The 27,939-nt window shown below is 38.9% G+C and overlaps 1 protein-coding gene across 1 annotated transcript in view; it reads left to right on the top strand.

The window, feature by feature from the left end:
- b4galt5 (UDP-Gal:betaGlcNAc beta 1,4- galactosyltransferase, polypeptide 5) overlaps positions 1-27,648 on the top strand; it is a 31,049-nt gene extending 3,401 nt beyond the window's left edge. The window contains exons 2-9 of the mRNA XM_031745460.2: positions 17,394-17,513; positions 18,093-18,206; positions 18,558-18,685; positions 20,464-20,580; positions 20,776-20,963; positions 21,054-21,176; positions 21,598-21,699; positions 23,117-27,648. Coding sequence (XP_031601320.2) covers positions 17,394-17,513; positions 18,093-18,206; positions 18,558-18,685; positions 20,464-20,580; positions 20,776-20,963; positions 21,054-21,176; positions 21,598-21,699; positions 23,117-23,264 — 1,040 coding nt within the window. The 3' untranslated portion in view covers positions 23,265-27,648. The remainder of the gene's footprint in view (positions 1-17,393; positions 17,514-18,092; positions 18,207-18,557; positions 18,686-20,463; positions 20,581-20,775; positions 20,964-21,053; positions 21,177-21,597; positions 21,700-23,116) is intronic.
- The last annotated feature ends 291 nt before the right edge of the window (positions 27,649-27,939 follow it).

Here is a 27,939-nt window from a genome sequence, read left to right as displayed (position 1 = left end):
GTGTATACTTTGAGTATTAAAAACTGTCGGGTTGACATTTTAATGTTAGTTTTGATCTGATAAACTGTGACCACACTTTGCACATTGTAGTCTGAACTTCCCTTAGCTTTGACCACATTTTTAAGAGTTGACCAATGGAAATGCAGTTCTCAGAACGTTTTTCTGTGAAACGGCTGCTACATTCTACACAAATATTCCAAGAAAATACTTAGGAGTAGCTTTACTTTTGCAGTTGTTTTCTCCCAGCATGCAATGTGCGTTTAATAAGTTAAACAACAAAATCCTGTACCATTAAGCAACACGTATGACCATCTTTCCTCCCTTTGATAAATGTATGAAATACATCATTTTGGGCTGTCACACATTTTAATGTGAACAGATTTACTGAAAAGTAAATCAGAATAGTTCAGAGTATAGAGAGGAATTTTCACAATTAAAAAGGGCAAGAGGGTTAGGAGGGGAAATGAAGAGGGGAGGATGAAAGAGCTGAACTGAGCTCCTTTCCTTCTGCTGGTTTGCACATTGGGGAACCCATCCAGTGCACCTGAACAGGGCTTCCTATGATACTCAGGTGGCTTTAGTGCACCATGCCCCAATTTCACAGCTTACTCTCTCTCTCTTTGCCGCTCTCTGTGCACTTTCTGCCTCCTTCAGTTTCTCTGTCTGCATGTACTCATATCCACTGATACCACATCCTCTATGTTGTCCCTGACCACGGATGCTGACTGATGCAGACTGGGGATGCAGGGCACAGCTGGGCCTGATAGAAGCAGTTTATTTAATTAAAACATGTGAGGATCCCACTGGAGCGAGCGCTAGGGAAGACAAAGCCTCTATTTATAGGTCTGAACACCAACACGCACACACACACACACACCTCCATATCCAGGGAGAGCAAGGAAGACAAGAAACCAGGTGCCTCTCTTTGACACTGGAGACCCTGTTTACCCTTCTGTCAAAATAGAAAAGTGCAGGCGAAACTCCTTCTGTAATGACATTTCCATTTTACCTTGTACCTGATTCAAATCTAGGTGTGCCCTATTGAGTCATTCTTGTTTTGTTTTTTTAAATTGCTTTACGCATATGAAGCAATTATGGGAAGACTACTACAAAGCAAACACACACTGAACCTGTGTGGTTACCACACATCCTCTCGGCTGCACAAGAAATGTTTCTCTTGCCCTAACTAGCTATTTAGAATTTCTAAATGTAGACTGTCAAATCTAATGTGAATTTGCTAAAATAATCTATAAAAATATTTTTTTTGTTTTGTTTTCTTTTGTTTTGTTTTTTTAGCAATATCTGCAGGATTAATCTCTTCTTTCACTGAAACATGCTTCGGAAATCATAAAAGGATTTTTTTTTTTTTTTGAACTCATAGAAACTCATAAAAGAAGTCATGAATTAGGTGTGAATCGTGAATCGTTTTATTTCAGTGTACCTAAATATCTTTTGCAATGTAATCACACCAATCAAGCAATTTCTTATCTTGTGCTAATGAAAACCATAACTTTCATTTGCAAAACACATTTTAGCATGTTTGAATTTCAACATATTTGTAGTTTATGGCTACACATTTAAATTATGTAACATGTGGCATTTTGTGTGTTTAAAAACGTATATATTTATTGCTATAGAATTATTCCCAGTGGATGTCCATGAAATGTAATTTTAAAAAAGTCTATTTCTTGTAGCTTATTTTCTTACAATAGATCACCACTTGCAGAATCCATTTGCAGTTGATAATCTAACTTCCATCACAATGTCATTTCTTGTTCGCTTTGTAGTAGTACTATAGTATGATAAATAAATGCTAAAGGCATTCTCCCCACCCTGTCTCAAGAAATTACTTGCAGAAGGACCACATTCTGAATTTTTGCTTGGCAATGTGCCCTTTCCTCACTTTACGGGCAGAGCAATCAGGGCAGTTCCATGTTGTAATGCTGCTTGCAGTGTGTTCCTGAGCAAGCTGTTTTCCCAGAGCATTTTCCATTTCCTCTGGCCACGCCCACTATGTGTTGCAAGTGCGAACTTGTATGATTCACTTATGTGCATCTATTTGTTTGTGCAGCCACTTCCTGCCTGGAAAAGTTTCCAACTTAAGTGGCTACCTTACTTCGGGATCATTTGAATCCTAATTTGAGTAAAAAATTACTTCTGAGGTGGGAAGGTTTACGGGAGGAAGACTCTTATAATGATAAGACAGATAATATTTTTAAATTTGCAGTTTGGAATTTCTAGGGAATCCCACATTAGGTCTGCATAGTACATGTTTGTAACAACAACATGTTCAAATGCAGCCCTGTTACTCTAGTCTGAATGGGGTAAATCATTAATTTTGTCAAGGTGCATTACACTTTAGTTCATTATGCTTAATGGATTTGTTAAATCTGTACTTTGACTAAGAACAAACAGGCAGTTGATGAGCATTTTAAGCACCACTAGAAGAACTAAAATCCAAATAAGTACTAGTTGTAGTAAAACTGCCTCTGTTAAGTCTTGTATTGTTGGTGTTTATACGCAGAGTTTGAAAGCATGGCTGATGCTAATCACAGAACTAAAAATTGGCTGTACTCCAGTAGAGATCCACTTGTAATAATAATGGTGTCTGTGCACTGCAGTGTTAAGTGAGTGTGTATGCGTGTGTGTATTTAAGTGCAAGTGAGTAGAGTTGTCTCTGGAAAATGCGGCCTGTTGTGTGTCATAATACTTGGAGCCCATTTGTGCTTGATGGGTCAGTTACTTCTGTGCTGATGCTGGTGTCTCAATGTTAATGCCTGAGCTTCTCTGGCACTCTTAAAGCAATTTATCCTGGTCCTAGAGGCCTAGTGTAGTACTATTCTTACTCCCTCTAACACCCTCCTGCTACATGAAGTTGCTGGAATTAGCCAGCAACCTCAGGCTAATTTCCAGAAGCTAGAGAGAGCCAGGGTGAAATATTAACTGTGTGCCAAGCTGCCTCAGGTGGATTTCATTGTGAATAGACAAGCGTGCTGAATAGGGATTAATTATGTAGCTTTAACTTTTGTGACTCTCTTTAGACAGCTGCAAATGGACTTCTCTGATTTAATAGTAAGTAGAAAACTGTATGAAATCTAAACGCACACAAAGTTGAATGCCTGAGAGTCCAGACACTAAAATTCCTCTACTTTGGTGTTTGACATTTTCACTGCAGTTGCCATGGTTCCCTCAGGACTTGTTCCCATCCAGGACTGACTAGTTTTTATTGTCACAGGAACCATAGAGACATGCCATCCTGGTTCCCATGATGGTCTGTATGATGACAAATCGTCATTGATTCAGCCATTATAGTAATTTGGGATTTTGGATAGAGACATCTCTTTTGGATTGAGATTGTATAGATAGGACCTCTCAGTAAACTTCATTAGAACTAGTATAAATAAAACAAAGTAACCCTGACGGGTCAGAAGACCGCTTGCCTCATTATTTCAATAAACACATATAAATTGTTATTTCTGCTTCAGTGTAGACCCTTTACCTCTGCACATGCATTTACACATATGAAAAGGACACGTGACTTAAAACTCTGCCACTGCAGGAAGCAGTAAACAAGATTAAATTGATTAAACTGTAAGTGTAGTGAAGAAATTAAAATAACCTGATACATGTTTATTGTGTGATATTCTTTACATGATGTGTTTGAGTGAAGTTTTCAATATATAATAAATATAAATATATTGACAATCAGTGTCCAGCCTACTACTGGTCATTCCTGATCTTTCTAATTTCCTTCATCGATGAATACAACTTTTACATACGGGTTGCAGACAGTAGTGTGAAAATACCAGTCACCAGTTCCAGATATGTCACCAGATATTCTACTAAGATATTCATGTACACCTCTCTAGGACTTACAGAGAATAGGCAAAGCAGAGTAACTAGTGAAGCAGAGTAATGGTTTGGTAGCAATTGATGATTATTAACTGGCACAACCTACCTGAGTATTGTTGTTGTTGTTGTTCTTTTATGAACACAGAGCTAAGATCATCTAATGACTGCTATCAGCACGATAACGGGCATGTACAAGCTCATTTAATTTTAGACAGGTTGCCTAAATGTGAGAATGATTTCCTTGTAGTCAAATAACCAACTGTATCACCAGATCTCGATCCAAAAGAGTGTGTTTGGGATGTGGGGGAACAAAAGATGAGTAACTTGAAGGTGCTGCCCACAGATCTGCAACATCTGTGTAGTGCTATCATGTCAACGTGGATCAGAATCTCAGAGGAATGGTTCAAGCACTTTGATTTTGATAGAGGCCACAAAGAATAAAGGTGAGGGTCTATTTGGTAGTAGTAGAGAGAATCTAATACTGAAGTGAAAAGTGCTGAACAGTTGACTTAATCTCAGCAGTGTTGGTTTAATAAATTATGATAAAGAATCTAAACTCTGATTTACTCAAATTTAAAATGTCCTTCTCATTTTATTTTATTGGTTTGTTCTTGTTTTTTTTTACTTGTAGCTTCTTTAAGATACAAGTAGAAGGGCATAGCAAGCACAGTCATATGCTTCTTAATCATTTTTCTGTAAAATGACTCCTTAGCTGCCTGGATATTTGATCAACAGATAGCTAGTGGAGGTGAGTGTTGGTATACCACTGCTTACACCTTGATTATAGTCTGTTATGGACATGGACAGCTAGAGACAGTACAGCAGAGTAGTCATTCCTCTTAAACCTTGATTATACTCTGTTGCGGACAGTTGGAGACAGACACGGAAAGTAGTCGTTCCTGATATTCTTCTTTGACGTCTGGGACTGCATCTGGGACACATGCACAGTTGATGTATTGTAATGTAAAATCCCTGGGGTGGAGTTCAAGCATTCTCAAAAAATTAGCAGGCACATGTCCATAGGGACCCTCGCATTTACTGTATGATGACAAAATTTCAGTTGCTCAGACCCTAACGGACTCGCAGAAACAAGAAAGTATAATTAAGGCCTTAGCTGGAGGGCAGTGAGTTATTTTAGAGGCTTACTGAGGGTCTTGTGTTGGGGCACTAATCATTTATGTAACCTAATCATCTGGGGGAGAATCCCAGTCTTTGTTGACCTGGTCTGAGCCTCCCTTTGTTTTTGAGACGGTTACCGTGGTTACTTTTGGTCAAATGTTTGAGGGCAGTCAAACATGCTGGTGAGGCATAATCCAAATGCACACAGTGTGTTGATGAGTGACGCACTGCTGATTCTAGGGGATCATTATTGCAGGGACAGCACTGGTTTTAAACATTGCCCACAAAAGCCATTTACTGAAAGCAAATATTCGCTGTCTACGCTTTACATGAAAACATAGTGGAAGTTCCAGTTTTGTTTCATGGAGACATGAAACTGTAAAGTTTTGCTCATCTACCATTATTTTCTTTAAGCATATTCCATTTGGACTAGTTTCTATACCTTGACATAAAAATAAAGGTGAGGTAAGAGTAATGATAGAGTCACAGTAAGCTGTCCTGTTCTGTCCTTAAAAAGTAGTTATGCTTCATGCTGTGGGTGCTCCTGGCCACAACAGATTACTGGATTCAGTGGCTGTGCGTAATTATCGGAAAAATCTGCTTACTTTTGCTAAATGAATCACCTGACTGACACATGACGCTGACTTAAATGCTTGTGTCATATAAGTGTACATGTAAACGTCTGCCAGTATGAAGTGGACTGGAATTTTGCTTTTGTTTTTTTCTTTTTTTCTTTTTCTTTTCCAGTAGAATTGCAAAAAGTTTTTTAACAATCAGTATACAAAAGAGGATTGCTTCCAGTAATGATAATAAAAATAACCTGGATTTCGTTTTTTGTTTGTGGGTAAATATAAAAAAGAGCAGAAAACCATATCTCCCAGAACTCAATTAGACGGCTCTTCTAAAGCCACAGGAGAGCATCTTAAATGATAAAACTGACAATATTGAAGAGGTCCAGGTAACAAAACATCTGTCTCTGCCAGCTTAAATGGAAAATCAAAATCCTTATTAGGTTACTGCTCAAGCAAACCAAACATTTCCAGCATTATGTTAAAAGTATTTAACTGGTATGAGATGACTTGCAGTATATTATGAAGGATCCTCCAGATGTCCAGTTTAGTTGTTTAGGTTTTAGGTTGTTCCTGTTTTCTGCATGTTTCCATAGCAGATGAGTTTGAAATATTGCTGGGTGGTAATGAAATGACAAGAAGCATTTTTGAAAGCTGCAGGCGACAAGTTGCGCACCTCAAAATCCACAACAATGTAACTGACTTCTTTCCGTGTGCCCTGCTTTTTTGCAACCTTGCAGCATAAAATCAGGTCACCTGTGATCAAAGAATGTGTGAGAAAGGCTGATTATTTACCCAATATGGACTTACAAGTAACTTTTGACTGAAATCGTCAGCAGTACCTGTAGCCATAGCTGTTTTACGACCACTATGCTGAGTTAAAAAAAAAAAAAAAAAAAGAGCGACTATTAATATGTGTCTGCAACAGATATCAGTGTAACCAGAACTATGTATTTTAGGGGGATTTAACCGTCAGGATTCCAATTCATTCACTTCATACGTGATCTAAAAATTTATGATAAAATAATGAAATTGTATATTGTCAAATGTCAGCTTCACATCATGTCATACAAAACCACATTTCTGGCCATTACTCAATACCTTAAAGCAGGAACTGAAAAGTAGGCAAAGGTGTAAAGCTGCAGTGTTCAGTAATATTGTTTGCTACTTGGATTTTGGGGTGATTTGCATTTTAACAATAAAAAGTTGTAATGATTTTAGAGATAAACCATTCCATCTTTTTCCTGTTCCGGTATCTGTTTATATCAAATAACAGTCCAGTAACAGTATTAAATTATTAAGCTGTTTTCCTCGTTGTGAGATCTTGGAGTCATCTTTCACGTGTAAGGCAACACAAGGCTCAGCTTAAACACTGCTTTTCTAACTTTAGAAGATAAACATAATTCATACATAAATATAAATGAATTGGTATTTCTTGGTTAAATAACCCATGACTTTAGCTCAAAGATGATAAAATGAAAAATTGCCTCGGCGTTAGTCATCTGTTTAATCTGCTGTCAGTGCAAAGTGAGTCAGTACAGCTCCACCTGTTTGTCTGTTTATCCTGCACCACTTCTTTCTTCCCCATTCATTTGGCTCAGACATGGGAATAGTAGGGGAAATACAAAAAAATTTTTTTTATCTTTGCAGCATTCCATCTGAATAATGAAATGTTCTCATGAAGTTAAATAGAAATGCATGGCTTGAGTAAAGAGAATTCTTTTTTCCATATGCATCAATTGCATTAAAAGAAAAGTACTATTATTCTCATGAAATATTAAATGTATCAAATGCAGCTCCAAAGCCTTAGCAGTTTTTTTTTTAATGTTATCTAATTAATGCATACATAGATGTGCATGCAGTATAAAATAGCGCAGACATACATTATTTATTCCATATTATTAACTTGGAATATCATCTCATATGTTTTCCAAAATCATTACACAGTTTATGTTGCAGCTAAGCAAACTGAGTTTTGAATTTAGCATTGATGTGATTAACCATGATATTGAAAAGTGTCTCAGATGTCGGCATTGAAACCTCAGTGCTGTACGCAGTTTATGTATTTTGGAGGATTTCGAATAGTAGCTCTAGCATGCCTTGTAGATAGTTGAATGTGTATATCACAAGGAAAGGCTGCGTTATTCTGCATCTTGTTCCACTATATGTCACTACTACTATTGTGCAGCGTGCAACGTTTGCTTGCCCGTCTGGCCCATTGCTCAGTCAACAGGAGTAACCTCCAGCTGTGAAGAGATTTCAGCTTTGTGGTGGGGGGTGGGGGGGATTGGTAGGAAAATATCAAGCAGCAGGAAATGGGCAGTACAGTGTATGTTTGGGGGTTGGGGTCCATGTGTACCTGTCTGTGCATGTCCTTTGTATGCCCATTATTCAGAGCCACTGCAATAACACAGGAATGCATTGGACAACCGCCAAATATAAAAGCAGGAGGAAAGGGGTGAGATGAAGCTGTGGGTGTACTTGAGGAATGAAGCAATGCCCTGTCTTAGCAACACTGCAACTGTCTTGCATATTGTGACCTGACGAGATTTGAACAGCAGTTTTTTCGTCATACAGATCAGAAGGTCAGTTGGTTCTAACAAGGTTAGATGTGCATATTAAGTAAACTCTACGATTTCAGATTTTGTGAAATGAAGAGGCAAGAAAGGAAGTTGCAGGTCGGGTTAGCAGGTGAAATACAAGAGAAAATCAGAAACATCTGGCGAAAGACCAAAAGCTACGTGAGTAGAACCCAGTCATGTTGAGCTGGTTTAATGATCTGCATAGTTGTATTTCGCAGGAACTGCTTTGTTGTTCACAAAACCGGCACCTGAGATATTCTTGGCATACTACAGTAGAAAAAAAAGTGCAGGAGAAGGGAGGAGAAGGGCTCTCTCCAACTGGGGGCAGACTTGGTTCAGAGGGCTAACAGCAACTGGAAAACCATAAAACATGGTATAAAATGATACAACTTTGATTTTTATCGCTCCTAATCTGTGTCCTTCAGTCTGAATGCTGAATATTCCATTTTGTTATGCTGGGAATTACATAAAGGAATTCTGTAAACTGTGGCCTACAGTATATATTTGTTACTTTTAATGAAGTTGTGCTTTTAATAGTTGTGCATCCTTATTATTATTTTATTTTTTATTTAGACATCGAGCAGTTCTGAAACACTGTAAAACTCTTTTTCAATAGAAAAGGCTCTCTTAAACGTCATAAAAATCCACCTATAGTTGGGCACAGGCATCCCTGTAGCTAGCAATGAAGTCACCAATTTACTTTAGAGCTAAAAATAAAACTGCCTATCGGGAGAACCAGAACATTTCCCGGTGGCTCTAGGGTTTTCTGCACGAACAGTCAGCTTGTCGAGCAATAATAAAACAGCTTTCAGAATCCCGGCATCAGGCAGACTTTCTCACTTTTGTTGCAGTTGTGGGCCTGTTAGATAAACAAGGAGCTGAATTTGTTGTAAAGCTTTATAAACCAGAGGAGGGCTGCAGATTCGAGGTGATTATTCTCCAGAAGTTTATCACTTCAAGCAGTGCAGTTCATGTGGGTTCACCCAACACTTTAATACTTAAAAAAGAATGTATGTTTATTAAACCGTGCAACAAGCGATGGTTTGTTTATTTGTTGTTGTTTTTAATGGAGGCTGTTAAGTACTATCATCAGCAGCAGATGACTCTCTGGTATAACATGACTTAAAATACGTATGAGCTCTTTATTTCCTTTTTGTAACCGATCTCAATAGGAACCATAGCTTTCCTTTCACTTCTCAATTCATGTAATCTCGTTGTTCTTCATGTCATGTTGCCACCCCGTGATCACGCGGTCATCTCATTCATTCTGATCGGTGCACTGATACCGTTTTCAGACACAATCTTGGACCATTCATAAACGAACATTTCCCGTAGTCATGATTGAGTGAACAAACTCGGAAATAACCTTGCATTTCATCCTGTCTGCTCTTATCACTTACAAAACAAAGTCCCATTAGGATGAGAAAGTGAGCGCGCACTAGTAAGAGAGAGTCTCTCTCCATCTTGAGCTAACACCCATACGTATCAACAATCTGTCTATCTCCCGCTTTTCATCTCTCACAGTCCTTCCTTTAGATCTCTTTTCCAGTATTTGCCAGCAGCAGAGTGAAAACAAGGGATCCTGGCCACTGTGTCGTTTATGTAATTCTCACTGCCACTTCTGGTCCCTGTGCTTCTCTGCCATGTAGTGGCTCAGCAGACATAACGAGTCAGGGGAGGGTCAGATATGCAGACAAAAAGGCTGATATGAGCATGTTCACACACACACACACACACACACACACACACACACACACACACACACACACACACACACACACACACATCCATACATTTGGGAGAGCAGAACAGATGGAGGGACAGAGTGGCTAGTGCAAGACCAATAATGAACTCAAACTGCACCTCATGTTGTCCCTGCTGGCATGTGTTAGTGTATACTGTGTCTGAGCGTGATTACATTATGTGGCTTTTTTTTTTTTTAACATTTTTTTTAAATAGACAGCAATGATTTTTCCATTACAGTCACATTTTATATACAGTTACAGTTTATATACAATTCCTACATCCATAAAATATTCTATTCTACATTTCATTCATATAATATAGTATGCCTGTTTCCTACCGTCTTTCAAGAAGTGTGTCTCTCCTTCCAGCCACAAAGTTTCAGGCATTTATGTCCCCTCCATCTTTGCAAATTGCTGGTTAGTTTCTGTAGCACAAACAGAGCTGACGCTAAACAAATATGAGATGTTTTGCAAACTTTGGATTACAACAGGCATTTCCAAAGAAATGCCAATAACGTTCACGTATCATGCATGTCATAATCCAAAAATACTACATCCGAAATGTCCAAACTAAAAAAACAAAACAAAACAAACAAAAAAAAACAATGTTTGCATGGTCGCCTTAAATCCATTTTCAGAATTATAGTGATTGTATGAAGATAATTGGTGACTAACGAGGGAGGTTCAAAGCAACCTTCGAACCTAGCGGTCAAGAAAGAGGCAGTCACTGTAAGAAGGTTTTAGTTTCAAACAGTATTCCTGTCTTAAAACATTCACATTTAAAGCTCTGTAAATTCAAAAGTGAATAGGAAGGGAGTTCCCTTTTAAAATTGGTGTTTTCCCCATTTTTACTCTGCTTCCTGTGCTCACAGCCATTGAGTACATGGCTCATTGATCAGTACTCACCTCCAATTTTACATCAATAAAAAAAAAACATCCTTTAAAACATTTTGCTAGAGGGTATAAATCTACTCTTAGGTCTCTGTAGGCATTCCCATTTGTTCTTATCTGAAAAAACTGAATGTAGGATTTATGTTCCACATATGCTCATATTCACTTTTGCAGCGCAACCCCTGGCATCTGCAATCAACAGAGCTTTTCACAGACCGTACCACCTCATCTATATGAAACACTTGCATGTAAGACTGTCAGGTCAAGTAATTTAAATGTAAATATTTTTTGTTCTCTGAAAGAAACATTTGAAATGTGACCTCTCACTCAAATCCTCACCACACAGGAATATGAAATTTGGTTTCTCTCAACTTGCAGTGACGCAGTAAGTCCAGACCACAAGTTTTCATACAGACGCCCACACAGCCAGACTTCTCTTGCTGTTACTCCTGCAGGCTCATGGCGATCTTTGACAGTGGAATGAAGAACTTAACCTTTGATTATGTAACTATTCTAATATCTGATATCCCAGAAGTATTGAAAAAAAAATTAAAAAAGAAATTGGCAAAATGCAAACAAGCATGTTATGGGAAGAGGCAGGAAAAGGACTATCATTAGCAGGAGCTCACATTGTGTTAGGTAAAATAAGGAAGTTCCTAACTTCCTCAAGGTCAATTCAGATTTAGATTTTTTTTTTTCCTCCTATTTCTTTTTCCTTTGTCGACATAAAGTATGAGGATTTCAGAGCGCACTGCTTTCACTTTTGATGCTAGTCACATACAGTATGAAACTGATATTTTCACTGACAGGAAAGGTGGCATAACAAGAGAGTAGTTTACTTTTCAGGATTTCCTTCAATAGCAGGCATTTACCACCAGCAGAGATATTGTGGAGGGGGAAGCAACATTTCAGAGATACAGTGGATAACAATGATTGATTGAATTCAGTTGTTACAAGAGGAATTTAGAAGCTTTTAGAAGGCAGGGGGGTGGTTCCCACGTCCCTAGGAAGTGGGCACACAGCCACGAACATAAGTACTGACGTCATTTAATTTGCGGTAAAAAAGTATCTTGATCTTGTCAAAAAAAAAGGCGGGGGTGCTCTGAGAATGTAGACTTTAAGGAATTTTTCTTTTTTTTCTTCTTTTTGTAACTCCCATGGACCTTTGCTTTCTTCGTCAAATAGCTCTGTTGGGAGCAGGTCTGCATTGCTGTGCACGTGACGAGCATTCTGGTCAGTGCACGCATGATGGTTTTCCTGTAATTTTATTTTTATACATAGCGCTATTTGGAGTTAGTCTAGATGTATTGTGAAAGATACTGTGAGTGTGCTCATCAGTGTGTCATGCGCGTGTGTGTGTGCAGGGCAGCTTCCTGATCTAGTTATGACTAAGTGTAACAGAGCCGTAACTAGCACAGCTGCCATTCCCTTTGTTCATGGTGGTATGTTTCACATTCTCTGAGCAAAATCACATTTTAGTTTGCGAAGTTGGTCAGACAAGAAAAGAAAAAGATTCACCATTATTACTCTCTCTTACTTGCTTCTAATCCCTTTTTCCTTCCCTGGTGTCATGCATTACGGAGACTGTCCAGACCCTGACAGCCGGATAGACTCTTGAGTACAATAACAAGTCATAAATGAGTAAATGCCAGAGCCTGGTTTGCTAACTGGGAATATGACAAACACAAGAAAAAGACAGACACTGAACAAACAAATAAATCTATCATATCCTTCCTGCCTCTGTTACTACTAATAAAAACACTTATCCACAGTAACCAAAGCACAGCAAAGACCTTTGAAAAATAATTGCACACTGCTGCTTGCATAACCTGAAGTTAACCATGATAACATGAATGTCATTGTAAGCACAACTGTTAGAGACATGGTACCTAATCAGCAAGTCAAACATTTATAAGTACCAGAGCTGTGCAGGCAGGTTTTGGAGCACTTCACTGAGGCGTGGCTCAGCTAGTTAACTTTTGGTACAGCACTAAAAAACAAAATTTGCCATTGCTTTGCAACCTTTGTGCAACTCTGAAACGCCCCATCAACAACTCACTAGTTACAACAGCACATTCAGTGTGTGTGTTTATGTGTACATGTTTAGGCGTCTTTGTAATGACAGAAATTTGGCATGCCGCTATAATTGTGGGGACGAGCAGTGACTTATGGGGACAAAATGTACATCTCCACGAGTCTGAAGACATTTTTGAGACTCAAAATGTAGTTTTAGTGTCAGTTTGTTTCTATTATTAATGATAAAACAATAAAAGCAATACTGTGTGCAGGAAGTACCTGTCTTGAGGTTTGATGTTCACACAGGCTTATTTGAAAAACTGATAAAAGGACTGATAAGGAGTTTATTTCGTGAGATAATTATGTCTTGAGGTTTGATGTGGGTGTTTTTTTGAGTTTTTTTTTCCTTTGTTGGGGTGGGTGGGGGGGGTCACACCTATCAATGGGTAAAAGGACAGGGGAGGATGTAGAATGTTCTCTGTGGTAAGTCATTGTTCATTTCACATTCTCAAGGCATCAATACGGTAGCTTATAAACAACATCATATACAAACAGTTCAACAAGATAAAAACAAGTGTGTCCCTTCAGATAAGATCCAGTTTGTGTTTAAAAAGGTCAAGTTACACATCACCATGTGCAAATGCCAAACCTTTATCAGCTGATCAATGCACTCAAGTTACAATTGTTACAATTGTTGTTCCAGTTCATTGTGAGGGATTTTGCGTTTTTGCTTAGAGTAATCACCCATTTTCCTTCCCATAAGGTTTTCAAACGAAACTGTGTAGAAAACGCTCTCACAATTCAAACGCTCACCTAATCCACTTTTAAAGTCAATTAATATGTGTGAATAATATAAATGGTAAATGGCCTGTATTTATATAGCGCCTTTCTGGTCCCTCACCTAATCCAGTCACTCACCCATTCACACACACATTCACACACTGGGTGATGGCAAGTCAATTAATACAGTGTGAAGATTATAATATGATTAATTTGTGAACATAGTGCTTTCTTGGCATGGCTCTGTAGGTGTCAATGATATACAGCGGCATTAAAATGAACATTTTGAAAGTGACATCTTTAAATGCTGAGAGCTATGAGTGCAACTAGAGTGGATGCATGCAGAAAGCATTTCTGGTCTGAGGTGTAGAAAAAAATGCCTTTCAGCTCTTATCACCCAGCTAGCAGAACAGGACCAATCACCTCCCACTGCTGAGCTATATCAGTGTGCAGTTAATTGCCTTTTTAGAGAAAAAACAGAGGGGCATGTGCGTGTTTCTTTTTTTTTTAGTTCTTTGTTTCCTTTTTTCTTTTTCGATTAACCTCTCTTGCACTACAATATGGTGCAGGGTCAGTGCCTGGAATTGTCCCCATAAGCCTGCAATCCATCATTCAGATCATTTTCTTAAAATGATAGCAACAAACGGACTTGACAGAAAGTGATACAAACCACATTACACCGAGACGGCAGCACAACTAGATGAAGAGGGAGATAGAGGAAATGACAGATAAGTGGGAAGAGGGAGTGATATGGAGAAAGAAACGAGGATAGGTGGGCTGGGCTTGGCGTGCTGGCTGGATGTTCTCTGAGAGCTATAGAAGACAAGGTCGTTCAAGGTCACCTGTCGTGGTTGATGGGTTACAGTGCGTGGTGCTGATGGGATGAAGAGCTGGAAGGGTTTGGCTGGGGGGGGGGGTCCTACATCTCTCCGTGTCTCATTTATATAGTTGTATATGCCGACACTGACAAAGCTCTGTGGTGATACATGCCTCCTCTGTCCTGATATATCTAATGTTAATGGCCTTGTGTTGTAACCGGCTATGTTAGTTTCCTCTAAAGCCAAGGTCTCTCATGGCTATTGGATTTGCTACAGTTTATAACCTTGCCTACCTCACCGTAAACCATTAATCCAGCCTCTAGACTGTTTTTTATCACATTTTTTTATCAAATTTTTTTTGTTATCTCACTACATGGCTTGTTTTTTAGCTAGTAATTTCAGTCAACCCTTTATATTAAAATTTTATACCAAAGAAAAGACTTCTTGGCTTTGCTTTAATCTTCATATGCTGATGTTTAGTACAGTATGGCCTTTTCTTGATAGGGTTGTTAATATATAATACACTTGTGGTAAAATGAAAGTACACCCTCTTTCAATTCACCTCTTTCAGGTTCTTAAATTTCAAAGTATAATGATAATTTGGTCCTTAATAGGTCTTGAAATGGCACATCTTTGCTGCTTCCATAGAAATTAGGGTAAATACTAGCCCATTGCCAGTATTCCCAGGAGTGTGCAGATACCCAGGAAATTCATCCGAAGAGCAGACCCTGCAATGTTCAGAGAAAATGCAAAAGAAACCCAAGAACAGTTGACGTGTAAATGCTTCACGAAGAGTACAGTCATACTTGTTTGACTTGGACAGGTTGCAGGAGAAAGCATCTTCTTTCTAAGTTCTGAGGATAACATGGCAGTATGGTTTAGGTTTACAAAGGACATTCTTCCAGAAAGAAGTCTCATGACTTCTGGAAAAACATGCTTTGGACACGTGAGACCAAAGTGAAGATGTTTGGTTTTAATGCACAGCAACACATTTGGTGAAAACTAAACACAGCATGTCAACACAAACACCTCATATTAAATGTCATGCATAGTGGAGGAAGGGTGATGGTTTGGGCTTGTTTTGCAGCCACAGGCTTATTCTACAGTCACTGAGTCGACCACACACTTTTTTTGTATATTGAAGTATGAGACAAATGTGAGGCATCTGTACGATAGCTAAAGCTTGGCCAAAACAGGACAATGATCCTATCAGCAAGTCTATAGCAGAATGACTAAAAAAGACAAGAACAGATTGTCCATAAACCTCAGTGAACAGAAGTAATGCTATAAAGAAGAGTGGACCAAAACGCCTTCACTGAGATCTGAGTCTTCTCAGTTAATATTGTTTAGCTCATTTAAGATCTTCTATGATAAACACCTGCTTATTATGTTGTGGCAGGGTATTTTATGGCTTTTTTTTTTTTTTTTTTACTGTATATCCATATGCTTGGCAGGGATGAGAAAAAGATTTGTCAGAATATGTTGGTGCTTGCACTGGGTCACACTCCAGACGCCTCTTAGCCTTTTTCCATCCATATGGTGCCTCAGAAGGGCATCAGTTAATGCGTGTGCATGCGTGTGTGTGTGTGTGTGCGTGTGTGTGCGCATATTTGAACATGCATACGTGTCGCTCCTCTACATGTGTCACAGTGCAAGTGAAGAGAATCTGTTCTCGGTTCCATTGTCATCTTTTGCAGTTCCAGCTGCACTGTAGTATTTGTGTGCTGCAGAAGTCAAATTAGAAGATTGATTTCAGCTAACGCTTAGCCACTAGTCTCGGGTCCTGCAAGCCTGGCAGTTTGTAAGATGTATTCAGCCATAAGATAAATGTGATGGAAACTGTAACGCAATTACCATGACAAATCACATCCTGGGGATTTCTACCTCAGCAGTATACATGGCATCCACACAGATACAATGTCCGCAAGAATGCGGTCATCTTGATATCTTGCCGGTGTTGGACACAGAGCTACAAAGGCAGAGAAGTTATTCTATGAGTTGTGTTTTTGCCTTTTTTGTTTGAATTCTGAAACTTGAGTGAGTGTTTTAAATGTTTTTTGAATGTTTTTAAAGCTTCTTACTATGCGCATAGTATGCCATACCTCTTTACACCAAAGAGTGCATGCATCACTCAGTGTGTTCAGCCACTCAGATTCACAGTTAGACCAAATAACCCCATTTTGTTCCACTACATTGCTGGGCAGGTTAACCACTGTTGTGGTGTTTATCTAGGTCAGTTCCATGCTGACTGGAACGCTCACTAAGCCTCTCTGGTGTAATTCCTAATTATAATTGGGAATAAATCTACTGAACTGTTATAGCAAACAGATCTACTACATAATATTGTGTCAGTTTGATGAGATGTCACTGGTACAATAGTAATCTCACTACAATTCCACAGACTGGCAGATTCACCTAGAATCTTTTTCGACTTCCTGTTTCCTGTATGTGACTCTTTGCTGTGTAGTTTCAGCCACATCCTATATGTGCCCGTTACACTTTCTCACGAAAAAGAAGGCTTCAAAAAGATACAGTGGTTTCCAGACCTTTATGACTGCTTAGTATAGTATAGTAAAATATTGCGGCTACCATGGAAGGAAGTTAATCAATCACTAAAAATCCTTTTTCAATTTCATAAAAAAGTTTAAGTTTAACCTCTTCTCCCACTGCTTCTCTTCAATATACATTAACATGCCATCGGTCGGCCTCTTGATATTTAGTTGGGAAATTCCCTCCTTACTGAGCACACCCATGATGTTTGCAGTGCAACCTAGTGCAACCTGATTTCTTAAACATGAATATTGTTTGAAATAATTCTCAGAAAGAAGAAGTGAAAGGATAAGGGGTCTGAGAATGAATATATGGATTCTCAGACATTTAAAACATTTTTAAAAGTGGTTTTGCGTTAACATAATATGATTCATGTCTGTGCTTGGGTTTCTTAAATACATGCCTCAGTCTGTGTTTAATAATGAAGTGTATTAATTCTTTTTTTTCGCCTGTTTTTTCTTCTGTCCGTAGTGAATGAGTATGTGTTCATGGTCCAGGCCAGAGGGATCCAGATCAGAGAGAACGTGAAGAACATTGGAGCTCAGGTTCTGGAGCAAGTAGTGAGGGGGGCTTACAGCATAAATGGCACAGGTAAAAACATGCCCATGCACACAAGTTTATTAGAAAAGTTTAGCACAAATGCTGTCTTTCATATCCTTACAAGAGAATGAGGAAGTAAAAGAAAAAGCGCTCTTATGTTTTCACAGTTAAGTCTGTTTGCTTTCCAATAAGTGACTCATGCTTGCTTTTACTACAAAAGATATTTTGAATGACAGTGAAATGCTGTTGGGAAAATACCGGGTGTATCAAAATGAATCAATCAATTTCAAAGTCCTTTAGTTCTGCAGCTGTTTACCGGTAATGATCGAAACACGTGCTGTTGGAAAAAGGGGAATTGTAAGTTTCACGTGATTGCCTGTTGGTGGCATTACAGCCGTGGCTCCAGACATGCTCACAAAAGTATGGGACAAGTTTGACTATAATACAGACATGTATTCATATTGTATTCAACCATGTATGTTAAAAATTACTGTTAGCTTCTGTGTGCATTACTTTAGAAAATGTCCGCCTCCTGAAATCGAATGATCTTCTTTTTTTTTTATACACGCTGTACATCAAAGCGTGAAGCCGGTCATGTTGAAACATGCAGATTTTTTTTTTCACTTTCAGATTATTCCTATGATTTCAACTTCAGCGAAAGCGATGCTCTTCCCACTACATACCTTCCCGAAGGTTTCACCTACCTCCCCTCACAAGTTTGCCCTGAGAGGCTGCCCACCATGAGTGAGTGCACTGTTAGAGTTATGATTTTAAAGTTTAATTTGAATTCTCTGCAATAAAAGTAGGTAACAAATGAAAAAAAGGCTCTCAGTGGAAATGTTCATTATGCCTCTGTACTTATTTGTTGTAGTATTGAGCTGTGAAACTGTTTCAAGAATATGTTTTATATTAGCTTTGATTGATGACACATCAAATACAGGATGGTGTTATAGCACAAGTGGATCTTTTTCCTCTCTCTACTGTTCTTCTTTGCTCGCACACCGTGTCTCTTATTTTCTCCCCCACGCTCTTGACCTTTCGTGCTTCATGACTGTTGCTTGACTCCCTCTCACTCTCTCTTTCCCCCACGCACAGAGGGCAGGTTGGAAGTGAATATGAGTGAGATATCTCTTGAAGAAGTAGAAAGATCCTTGCTGGAGGGAAAGCCCAACATTGTCCCTGGAGGCTACTGGAAGCCCACAGACTGTTTACCTCGCTGGAAGGTAAGTGCCCACTGAAAAAAACAATCTTGTGTGCAATGTGGCCGATGGAGCAAGAAATAGTGGCTTCATAGAGTGGTTTGTATATTGTTAAAGTATGGCTCAGCAAAAGAACATCAAACAGAACTTCTTGAGAAATGTTGCTTAACCCTCCTGTGACATTGCAAAGAGCTCTGCACACCATAGCATGCATGTGCTCTGCATACTTGGGTTTCTGTTCAATTGTCACCTGTTTGTAGATGGTCGAATGGTTGTGCAACTGTTTCCGGATGACTTATTGCATTTTTTATATAAACAATGCCTCTCACACAGTGCAGCAGCATTATGTTTGTAGCGCTGGGCCTGCTAAAACCAGCCTTTGCCCCACAATAACACCGATATATGTGCGTGCTTAGTTGCTATCTTTTTTAACACCTTGCTAAAAGTAATGTAGGCAATAGTAATGCAAGAGTTTCTACTCTGAGTGTTCAGTGTTTCAATACAGAGTTTTCATAGCAATGTCAAATGAACAGCAAAACCTTAAAATTGGAATAAAGACAAAAATATTGTTTCCACAAAAGGTTTTTTTGCGTTTCTGCGGCATTAGACAGCAGCAGAAACTCTCCATGAGAACACAAGAAAGTTGTGTTTATTTATACACGGAGCATAGCATAGCAGGAGTTACTTCATAAATTACTTATGATAAATTATCAGACACTGAGACAGGATCGATCTGAAATCTCACAGCAAATAAGTATTGTGTATAATAAATAAGCAATAGCAGTTTAATAATGGTCTGATCTGTTGACGTCTATGCATGTGTTTAGCACGCATAGTCCACAATATAGGTCAAGTACCATAACTGATTCCGGCATGTCTGATTGAAGCTGTGAAGAACATAAAAGCTTAGCCATAAATACTATCACCGTTACAGTAGTAAAGCCAGCACTAAAACATATTCTCTACCTCAACAGGGCTTTAATGTCCTCATGGAAAGGTAATGATGAGAGGAATTACCAGAATTTCTCCTATGTGTACCTTTCCTTTTATGCCCTTTCTTTTATTCTGTTGCTCCCTGTGCAAATAAGATTGATGGAGCTCTTCTATTTGACATTCAAATTCCAGAAATAGTACACATAAACACAAAGTACAGGAAGTAACCTAAATTCCAGCCTGTGTTTGTGCTTTGCAGTATTGTTTCAATCTTTAATCTTTAGCCTAACAGTACTTTTTTTTTTTTTTTTTGCCCGGTAGAGTGATCTTGCCTCCCATCTGTCTGTATCTCTCTCACATTCCTTTGCCCCAAAGGACCGTGTATGGTCTGACAGAATTTTTCCCCTGTTTATCTCATTAGCCAGCAGTCTCTTTCTCTCTCTCTCTCTCTCTCTCTTTCTCTCTCTTTCTTTTTTGTTTTTACACCTGTCTCTTTCTTATCTTCTCCTAGCCAGTTCTTTTCTGTGAATATTTCGCTTTTTTTATTGATCTTCAAAAGACACTGGAAAACAAGAACAGCCATTATTACAAATCTATGGCAAATCCGCCAATCTTGTGATAAATCAGGTGCTAATTGGAATATTTTAGTGGTTTCACACAACACACACTAAGATGCTGATCAAGATGACCAGATCGGACAAACATGTTAAGCTCTATTTCAGTATTAGTGTTGATTTGGACACGTAAAGGTGCTATCTGCTCTAACTCACCCTACTGCTGGGACATCACCTGAAAATTTTTGTACTGTATTTATCTCTATATCTTTGCAATATATTCAAGTCCCATGTTATTCTCCTTTGTGTACCTAGGTGGCAATCCTAGTTCCCTTCAGGAACCGACATGAACACTTGCCCATTCTCCTGAGACACCTGGTGCCAGTGCTGCAGAAACAGAGACTCCAGTTTGCCTTTTATATCATAGAACAAGTAGGTTCACTTATTTTCACAATCAATCAATTGAATTCAGAGGTAAACAACTACATGAATTTCATCTCAAGCCACTGTTTTATGGAAGATATATATATATATATATTGTTTAAAACAGTTATAACCCATTATCTTCCTTTTTTTTTTTTTTTTATAACAAAGCATCTATACCAAAGTATCTTCTTTTTTCTTTAGGCGGGTACAGAGCCATTTAACCGAGCCATGTTGTTCAATGTGGGCTACAAGGAAGCTATGAAGGACCTGAACTGGGACTGTCTGATCTTCCACGATGTAGACCATCTAATGGAGAATGACAGAAACTACTACGGCTGTACAGACATGCCCCGACACTTTGCGGTCAAACTGGACAAGTATTCCTACATGTGAGTCCTGATTATTGTCTTTGGGGAATTGCAGAGTACATGTATTCGGACCCCAAATTGCATCTCAATATGTATAATTGTCCCTCCAAGGCTTCCGTATAATGAGTTCTTCGGTGGTGTCAGTGGCCTGATGGTTAAGCAGTTCAAAAAGATTAATGGATTTCCCAATGCGTTCTGGGGCTGGGGAGGAGAGGACGATGACCTCTGGAACAGGTGAGGGCAACTTGTACAGACAAACACACACTGGCCTTTCTGATAGAGCTGCAGCACGTGGTTAACAGTAGTGTTGACATTAGGCATCCTCAAGTGATGAGGTAGGCCATTTGGCACATAGAAGGCTTTTGTATTGTATTGTTTTCTCCCACTTCGGCCCAGAGCGTTTCCCCCACCTACACAACTAACAGGCAGCTGTACACACAGAGTAAATCACACTACCAAGTCTAACTGATTCTCTTGTATATTTGTTTCCATGAAATCCTTCCTTTTTGCATTTACTATGAAATCTTTCTGATGTATTATAGCTCAGCTATCAGAGGCATTATTGTCATTATTATTATTGCAGGATCATAAACACAATGCCTTTTCCTCCCAACTGTGTACAATATGGATTATATTTTTAAATATGTTTGTGTAGGGTGCAGTTTGCCAATTACACAGTAAGCAGACCACACGGAAACCTGGGACGCTACATGTCTATTCCACATCACCATCGTGGAGAAGTGCAGTTCCTGGGCAGGTTAGTGTCCTAGGTTTTCACAGCTCACTTACAAACAGTACATAACACACACTCCCAACCAAAGGAGGAAGCTGATAATTGCAATGAGGCTTAGACTCATGTGATGTAAGCCAGTCACATGAAAAGCCAAAGCAGTACCTTTGATAGAATTTCCACTCTTTTAAAGACTTTGCATGTGATATGCTCGTATGCTTTAGGGCTAAATTCCTGAGTAACTTAAAAATGACCCAAAGAATAAATGTTTCTTTCATTTGTTAATAGGAAACCTAGAGAGTCTATACTGGATAGAAAATGATGATAATTACCAAAAATTGACTTTAAAAATCCCTTGGTCAACGTTGTCATGATTAGATGAGTAGCATGAGTCTTATGATGAGGTTTTCCTGTGAAAATAAGTAGTGCAGTTGAGCTTCCTGTCTGAACAGGATAGTACACTCTCATTGTTACATTGTAGCCATCTTTTAAGGTGCTTTTATCTTGTTTCTTTACATAGTACTACAGTACTAAGTGGAATTTATTTTCACTAATGTAACTTTAAAATAAGCCTTAAATTTAAGCTACTCATATACTCATATCATTTAGGGATCTACTAGAATACGTTTGCACATTTTATGTCAAACTATTTTATCCCCTCTGTTTGAAATGTTATGTTTTAGCTCCTTTCTCTTCTAAGCCCAGCCTGATGGTCACTTTGCCTGACTAAACTGAGGCAGCAGGGGTGTAGCCCTCTGTCTCAGTTTAGTCAGCTTTCAATTTTACTCTTTGCACTTTTACATTTACATGAATGAGGATATTTGTCACACAGTGCAGCTGTTTGTTAAGGAATTTTTGCAGTCCAGAGCTGTACTTTGGCAGCTCGCCTGAATGTAAAGGGTGGTTTCCATTAATGAAGTCGAATAACTTTTATTCATGTCACACTCTGATATGAATTGATCCAAAGCACTTTCCAGCTTTTTAGTCATCTAGTATGCAAAAGTTTTCTTCTGTTGAAAAATGTATGAAATCGATGGTACAACATAGCAGGAGACTAAAAGAGTGCAAGTGTGTATATATAGTCTGTGTTAGTCCTGCAGCAGACTGCCCCCATGCCAACTCCTCTGAGATATTTTAAAGTTGTTTAGAAACACCACTGTGGTTAGAAACAGTGGCTGATTAAGAGGCAGTGGGCTCTTGCTTAGTTTTGTTGAGGCAACTGCTCGTTCTTTGTCAAACTTGCGGCTTTGAACATTTAATGATGTACATAAGTAGTAGGTTACAATCCTGGGCCACAAATGAGGTATTTTTGACTGTTTAGACAAGAATCACTCCATTTGGCACAAACTTTGGACTTTTTAAATTTTGCCATCCTTTTCACATGTAACGAGAGAAAAGTGCTTCTTACTGTGTTCTGTTTTCTCCTCTTGTTTTGCGCCTGCAGGTATAGTCTTCTCCGTCACTCAAAGGAGAGACAGAAGGTGGATGGTCTTAACAACCTAAACTACTCCCCCCTAGTGTCCAGAATGCCTCTCTACACCAACATCACAGTCAGATTGAGCAGAAAGCTTGCACCAATAGCTGACTACTGACGTAGGCAGAGCTGGACTGCAAAATCAAAGTCCTTTGGGACATCAGCCATATCTCACCAGTTGCAACACTGCTTAGGACTTTTTAGTTGACAGATTTATTGCTTTTTTTATTTTGGTTGTATGCAAAAAAAAAAAAAAAAAGGAGAATCAAAAGCATATGTTTGATAAATCATATAAGAAAATAGGGATAAATGCTGCACTTGTTTGTGCCACAGTCCATCACTCCTCTCATCTGGGCTTATCTAGACTTCAGTCTCCACATGCCTTTTGCACCATTTTGGCCTTCAGCATTCATTCCTCAATTCATTTTCTTCTTCTGTCCATCACTAGCTCCTCGTGGCACCTCTGTGCTCGATGATTTCGATAGGTTATGGTACACATACGTTTAAGTGCACGCACATATAAACACACACACACCACACATGCACGCAGAGTTTGGCTTAAATGTGCTGACATTGTCCTGAGGCTATGATTTATTTTTTTTTTATCACTTTTCTCTTGCACTTCTTATTTCATAAATGCAGTACGCCTGTGAAACATTTGCATGCACACATAACACCACACATCAACTTTAAGCGAGTGGACTCTTGCAGCTGGTTCTGCATACGGTATGCCAAATCTACAAGAAAAGAGAGCAAGAGAAGATGACATAGGGAGTTAGAGGCTGTGGTTATATATTGTATGTGAAATAGTTTTTCTTTTGAAGTTTAGAGAATATTGTTTCCTTAACCATCTCTTGTGTTTTGTCTTTTAAGCACACGATTTAAAGACTGATGTTTGCGTAATTGCATGGAATGTCCTGCCTGCCTGCAAGTGGCTGTATGTTGGAGTGCAATGTTCATCCTGTTAGCAATAAGCTGTAATATCAGACAGCAGAACTTTAGCCCTGACTTCCTCACTATACAGATGCAATAGCGCGGGTGCTAGCATACCCTCATTGGATTAGAGAAGAAGAAGTGACTGCGTATGCAAACTTCACACTCAACCCAACTTTGCCTAAGCAAACATGCCACCCTGTTCAGAAGTTGCATGTGCCTGTTTGCGTGTCTGTGTGTAAGTGAGGGAGAGCTATGCAAATGGCCTGTATGTGTCTCGTTGTCGGTTCAAAGTTATCGGGGTGACGTCCCGGGAGACTTTGCTTCTGAAGCTTTGACCGGCAGGTTGCAGACCTCACTTGGCATGCGGGTGTGAATTCGGGCCAGGGAGAAATAAACACTTGCCTTTTTTATTTTTAGGTTTCACGTCTTCAATGTTTACTCACCTTCATTGTGACAAAAGAGAATTGGAATTAGAAAATACTTGATTGCTGTAACTGTCACTGGTGTTTACAGAAGTGTTTGCTTTGTTATTTTGCAGATTGTGTAGTCTTTGTAATACTGTTAGCCAGCCCTGCTTCACTTTGGGCCCTGTGAAAATACAACTACCATTCGATGGCTGCCTTTACTTTTTAAATTACACCTCTTTCTTTATCAACATTTAGATTGGTGGGAAAAAATCCACAGCTTGTCTCAATCCTTATCTGAAGTGTCAGGTTATAACCACTGATTAGCTTTGTTAACTTGTGGCCAGGCTTTGGCTTGTGAGATTTCTTGTGAAATTCAATTTTTTTTTTTTTTTTTTTTTTGATAGAGGAGGGTGCTCTAAACAGAGGTTTATGTTCAGTGGCATGCAGCCTTTCACTGTGCATTAGACACAGACAACTCTCTGGCAGTACATAGAAGTGTAATGCTCCTCTCCAACTTGTGTGTGTTTGACAGTGTTGATTTCAGTAAAATCCCAATACTGTAAATGAAGATCCTTTTTAATATATCGTACAGACTTTACTGTCCTCACTGTCTGTCCTCTAGTCATGCAGCTACTTCATTTCACACAAATCGCCTTGTACGCATTACTTAACATGTACCTTTTTGAGGAAAATATTGGTGGTTGACTTACTGTTGTTCCCACAATGAAATATGGAGCAAAGAGGCTGGACCTCATTTTATTTATTTTTTTGGATTATTTTCCTTAATTGTTCAGTTTTTATTTTATCTTGCAGTTAATGTGACGGTTTAATAGGTGACACAAACTGATATAGATGCACTGAAATGTAGTCATGCGTAATTGTGTGGGGCGGTGAGGTTCAGGTCTGTGTAAATGAGGCTGTTCCATTTCATTCAGATTCTTATTCCCTCTTAAGAAAATGCATAGATAGATAGATAACTGCTTCTAATGAAATGGAATGGGACCTGTAGCCTGGTATTAAATGTTAATCTCCTGAGCAGACATATTGGAGGAGGCCATTTTGTGTGACAACCACAGGAAGAGCAAGACACAGAATCAGAAAATGCTACTGGTCACTGTCTTTCACTGATCACCTCCATTATACTAATTGATGATCAATGGTGCTGACCTTCCAGAGGTCCCTTCTAGGGACTCTCTCTGCGTGCTTACTGGAACCCAATCCCAACATCACAGAGGCTGGTATTGACAGGCAAAACATCCTTTAAACTTTACATTTTAAATCCAATTACAGGAGCAGATGTTGAGCATGTTTACATCCATACATTTGTAAGCCTGTTGCCTTTCCACCTTAAAGTTGATCCAAATTGCCGCAAGCAGAAGCACGTTTACTTCCTAGCCTTTCACCCAGGAGGTGTCCAGTGGAAGTCACAGACAGTAGGAGCATTTTAGTTGAGTTTTCTTTTCCACGTGCGTTTGAGTGAAATGGCTAAACCTTTCCGAGGTCTACCTATCCTCCTAGGTTCCAAAGTTTCTGTTTTGTTTTGGTTTTTTTCCTTTTGGTTTTGCAGCACTGATGACAAAATTATTTATAGTGACCTTGTTGTGAACAACTGGTAGGTTATTATTCTAGGTCTTGATACCTACATAATGCACTGTATATTATCTCTTTTTTTTTTAATGTTTCATTGCTTTAAATTAAAAGCTAGGTGGACTTATAGCAAAAGCCAAATGGTTTTAAATTGAGTGTTCAGGTAAAGAGATGGACCACACAGGACATCTTAATACAAAGAGGCCCTCTGATCGAGACCTGGTTAAGGTCAGTATTAGGCTTTATACTCCACAATGAAGAACGAGCAGCTTCATAAGCCAACACCATCTTTGAAGAGACTAGTACACAGCTTTGTGTTTTTTGTGACCTTGCAACAGGGACAAATCAGTCAGTACTTCTGCTTTTATCTAAAACAGGAAGTAGATTGATTTCACTCGGTGATAAGAGCATGTTGGCTAGTCTTGTTCCAGTTCTATCTATCTATCTATCTATATATATATACATAAATAAAATGTACCTGGTGTCAGTCCAGACCCAGACCAAGACTGCTGCTCAGTAAAGAGTCTTCATCGTTCCATTATCTCACCTCATCCATTCTGTGCCAGTTTAAATGAAGGGACCATTCTTTGGGCATCTGACAAAACTGGCAGCCTTAAAGCTTCTTAATTTATTGCAGTGTTTTTGGGTTTGTTCTTGTTTTTGTTTTTTCGTTGTTTTCCATTCAAGTTTTTATTTTATTTTTTTTATAAGCAAAAATATTTAAATTGAAAAAAAAGTGCATATCAAGATAATTATCATTGTAAATATTGTTGTGTGTAGTGTTTTAGAAATTCTATAAGGTCTTAATTCACTACAGATGCTAAAGAACAAGGCTTCGGGAGGGTTTGGCTTGTGGGTTTATCCGGTGCCATTTAAGTGCTAGTAAAGCTTACACAGTGACATCAATGTTTTTACATCACTGCTTCCCAGCACAGACTTTTTGTTTCTGATGGAAAAATAACCTCATTTCATAAATTTTAAATTCCTCTCACGATCTCAGAGGTGTTCTGCATCCCGCAGACCTCCCTGTATTTTAACGCGCTGTCGCAATGCAAGGCACACGTCGTGGCAGACAGAGGCGTAAATCCTTTGATGAATTTAACTGTCCTTGTATCTGCACGTGACGTTTCTTTTTAATAGTGACAGCAGCTGAGTTAAGGCGCAGGTCACAGGAGAGCGCTGCGGGATAGCAGTGTTTCAGCCAAAAAAACAACACCTTATGCTTACAATGCAATGAAACACAGGCACCCAAACCAGCGACCACAATCCACTCCAAAATCCACACAAATTATTTTTTTGTATGAAAGCTAACTATTTAAAAAAAAAAAAGAAAGAGAAACAAAATACAGCTAAATTTAAAATTTATCTCCTCTGATTGTAAGGAGAGACTATCTCCTTGAACTGAAGCCATTTGAAGCCACTTGTCAAAACTTGATGTCAGCCTTATGTGGATCCGTTTGTGTATTGGCATATTATCTTTTGATTATTGAAATTTGTATGATGGAGATTTTTCTTTTATACCATCATTGTTATTGTCAGAGTACACCAATAAAAGTAAAACTTGTAAAGATAGCTTTCTGCCTGCCTGTGTGTTTGTTTCTCTGTCTGCATTGAGATCAATCTCCATTCTGTGAGCTGACTGGAACGGCTGCCTCTTCCCAGTGTGGTCAGTGACTCTTAAATATTATAAATCACAACAAGGATACACTTCACACACGACGACTACTTCACAGTGTAAACACGTACACGCAGACATGCTTGCTCTTAAGAGATCTTCAGTTTATATTTCATCACTTTGAACAAGATGCAGAACACAAACTGGCCAAGTCGGTCAAGAGCAGCCAACACTGGAGCTCAGCTGGA

This window comes from Oreochromis aureus, linkage group 20 (genome assembly GCF_013358895.1).
Source record: "Oreochromis aureus strain Israel breed Guangdong linkage group 20, ZZ_aureus, whole genome shotgun sequence".
NCBI lineage: Eukaryota > Metazoa > Chordata > Actinopteri > Cichliformes > Cichlidae > Oreochromis > Oreochromis aureus.
This window is presented reverse-complemented; position numbering and strand designations above follow the sequence as displayed.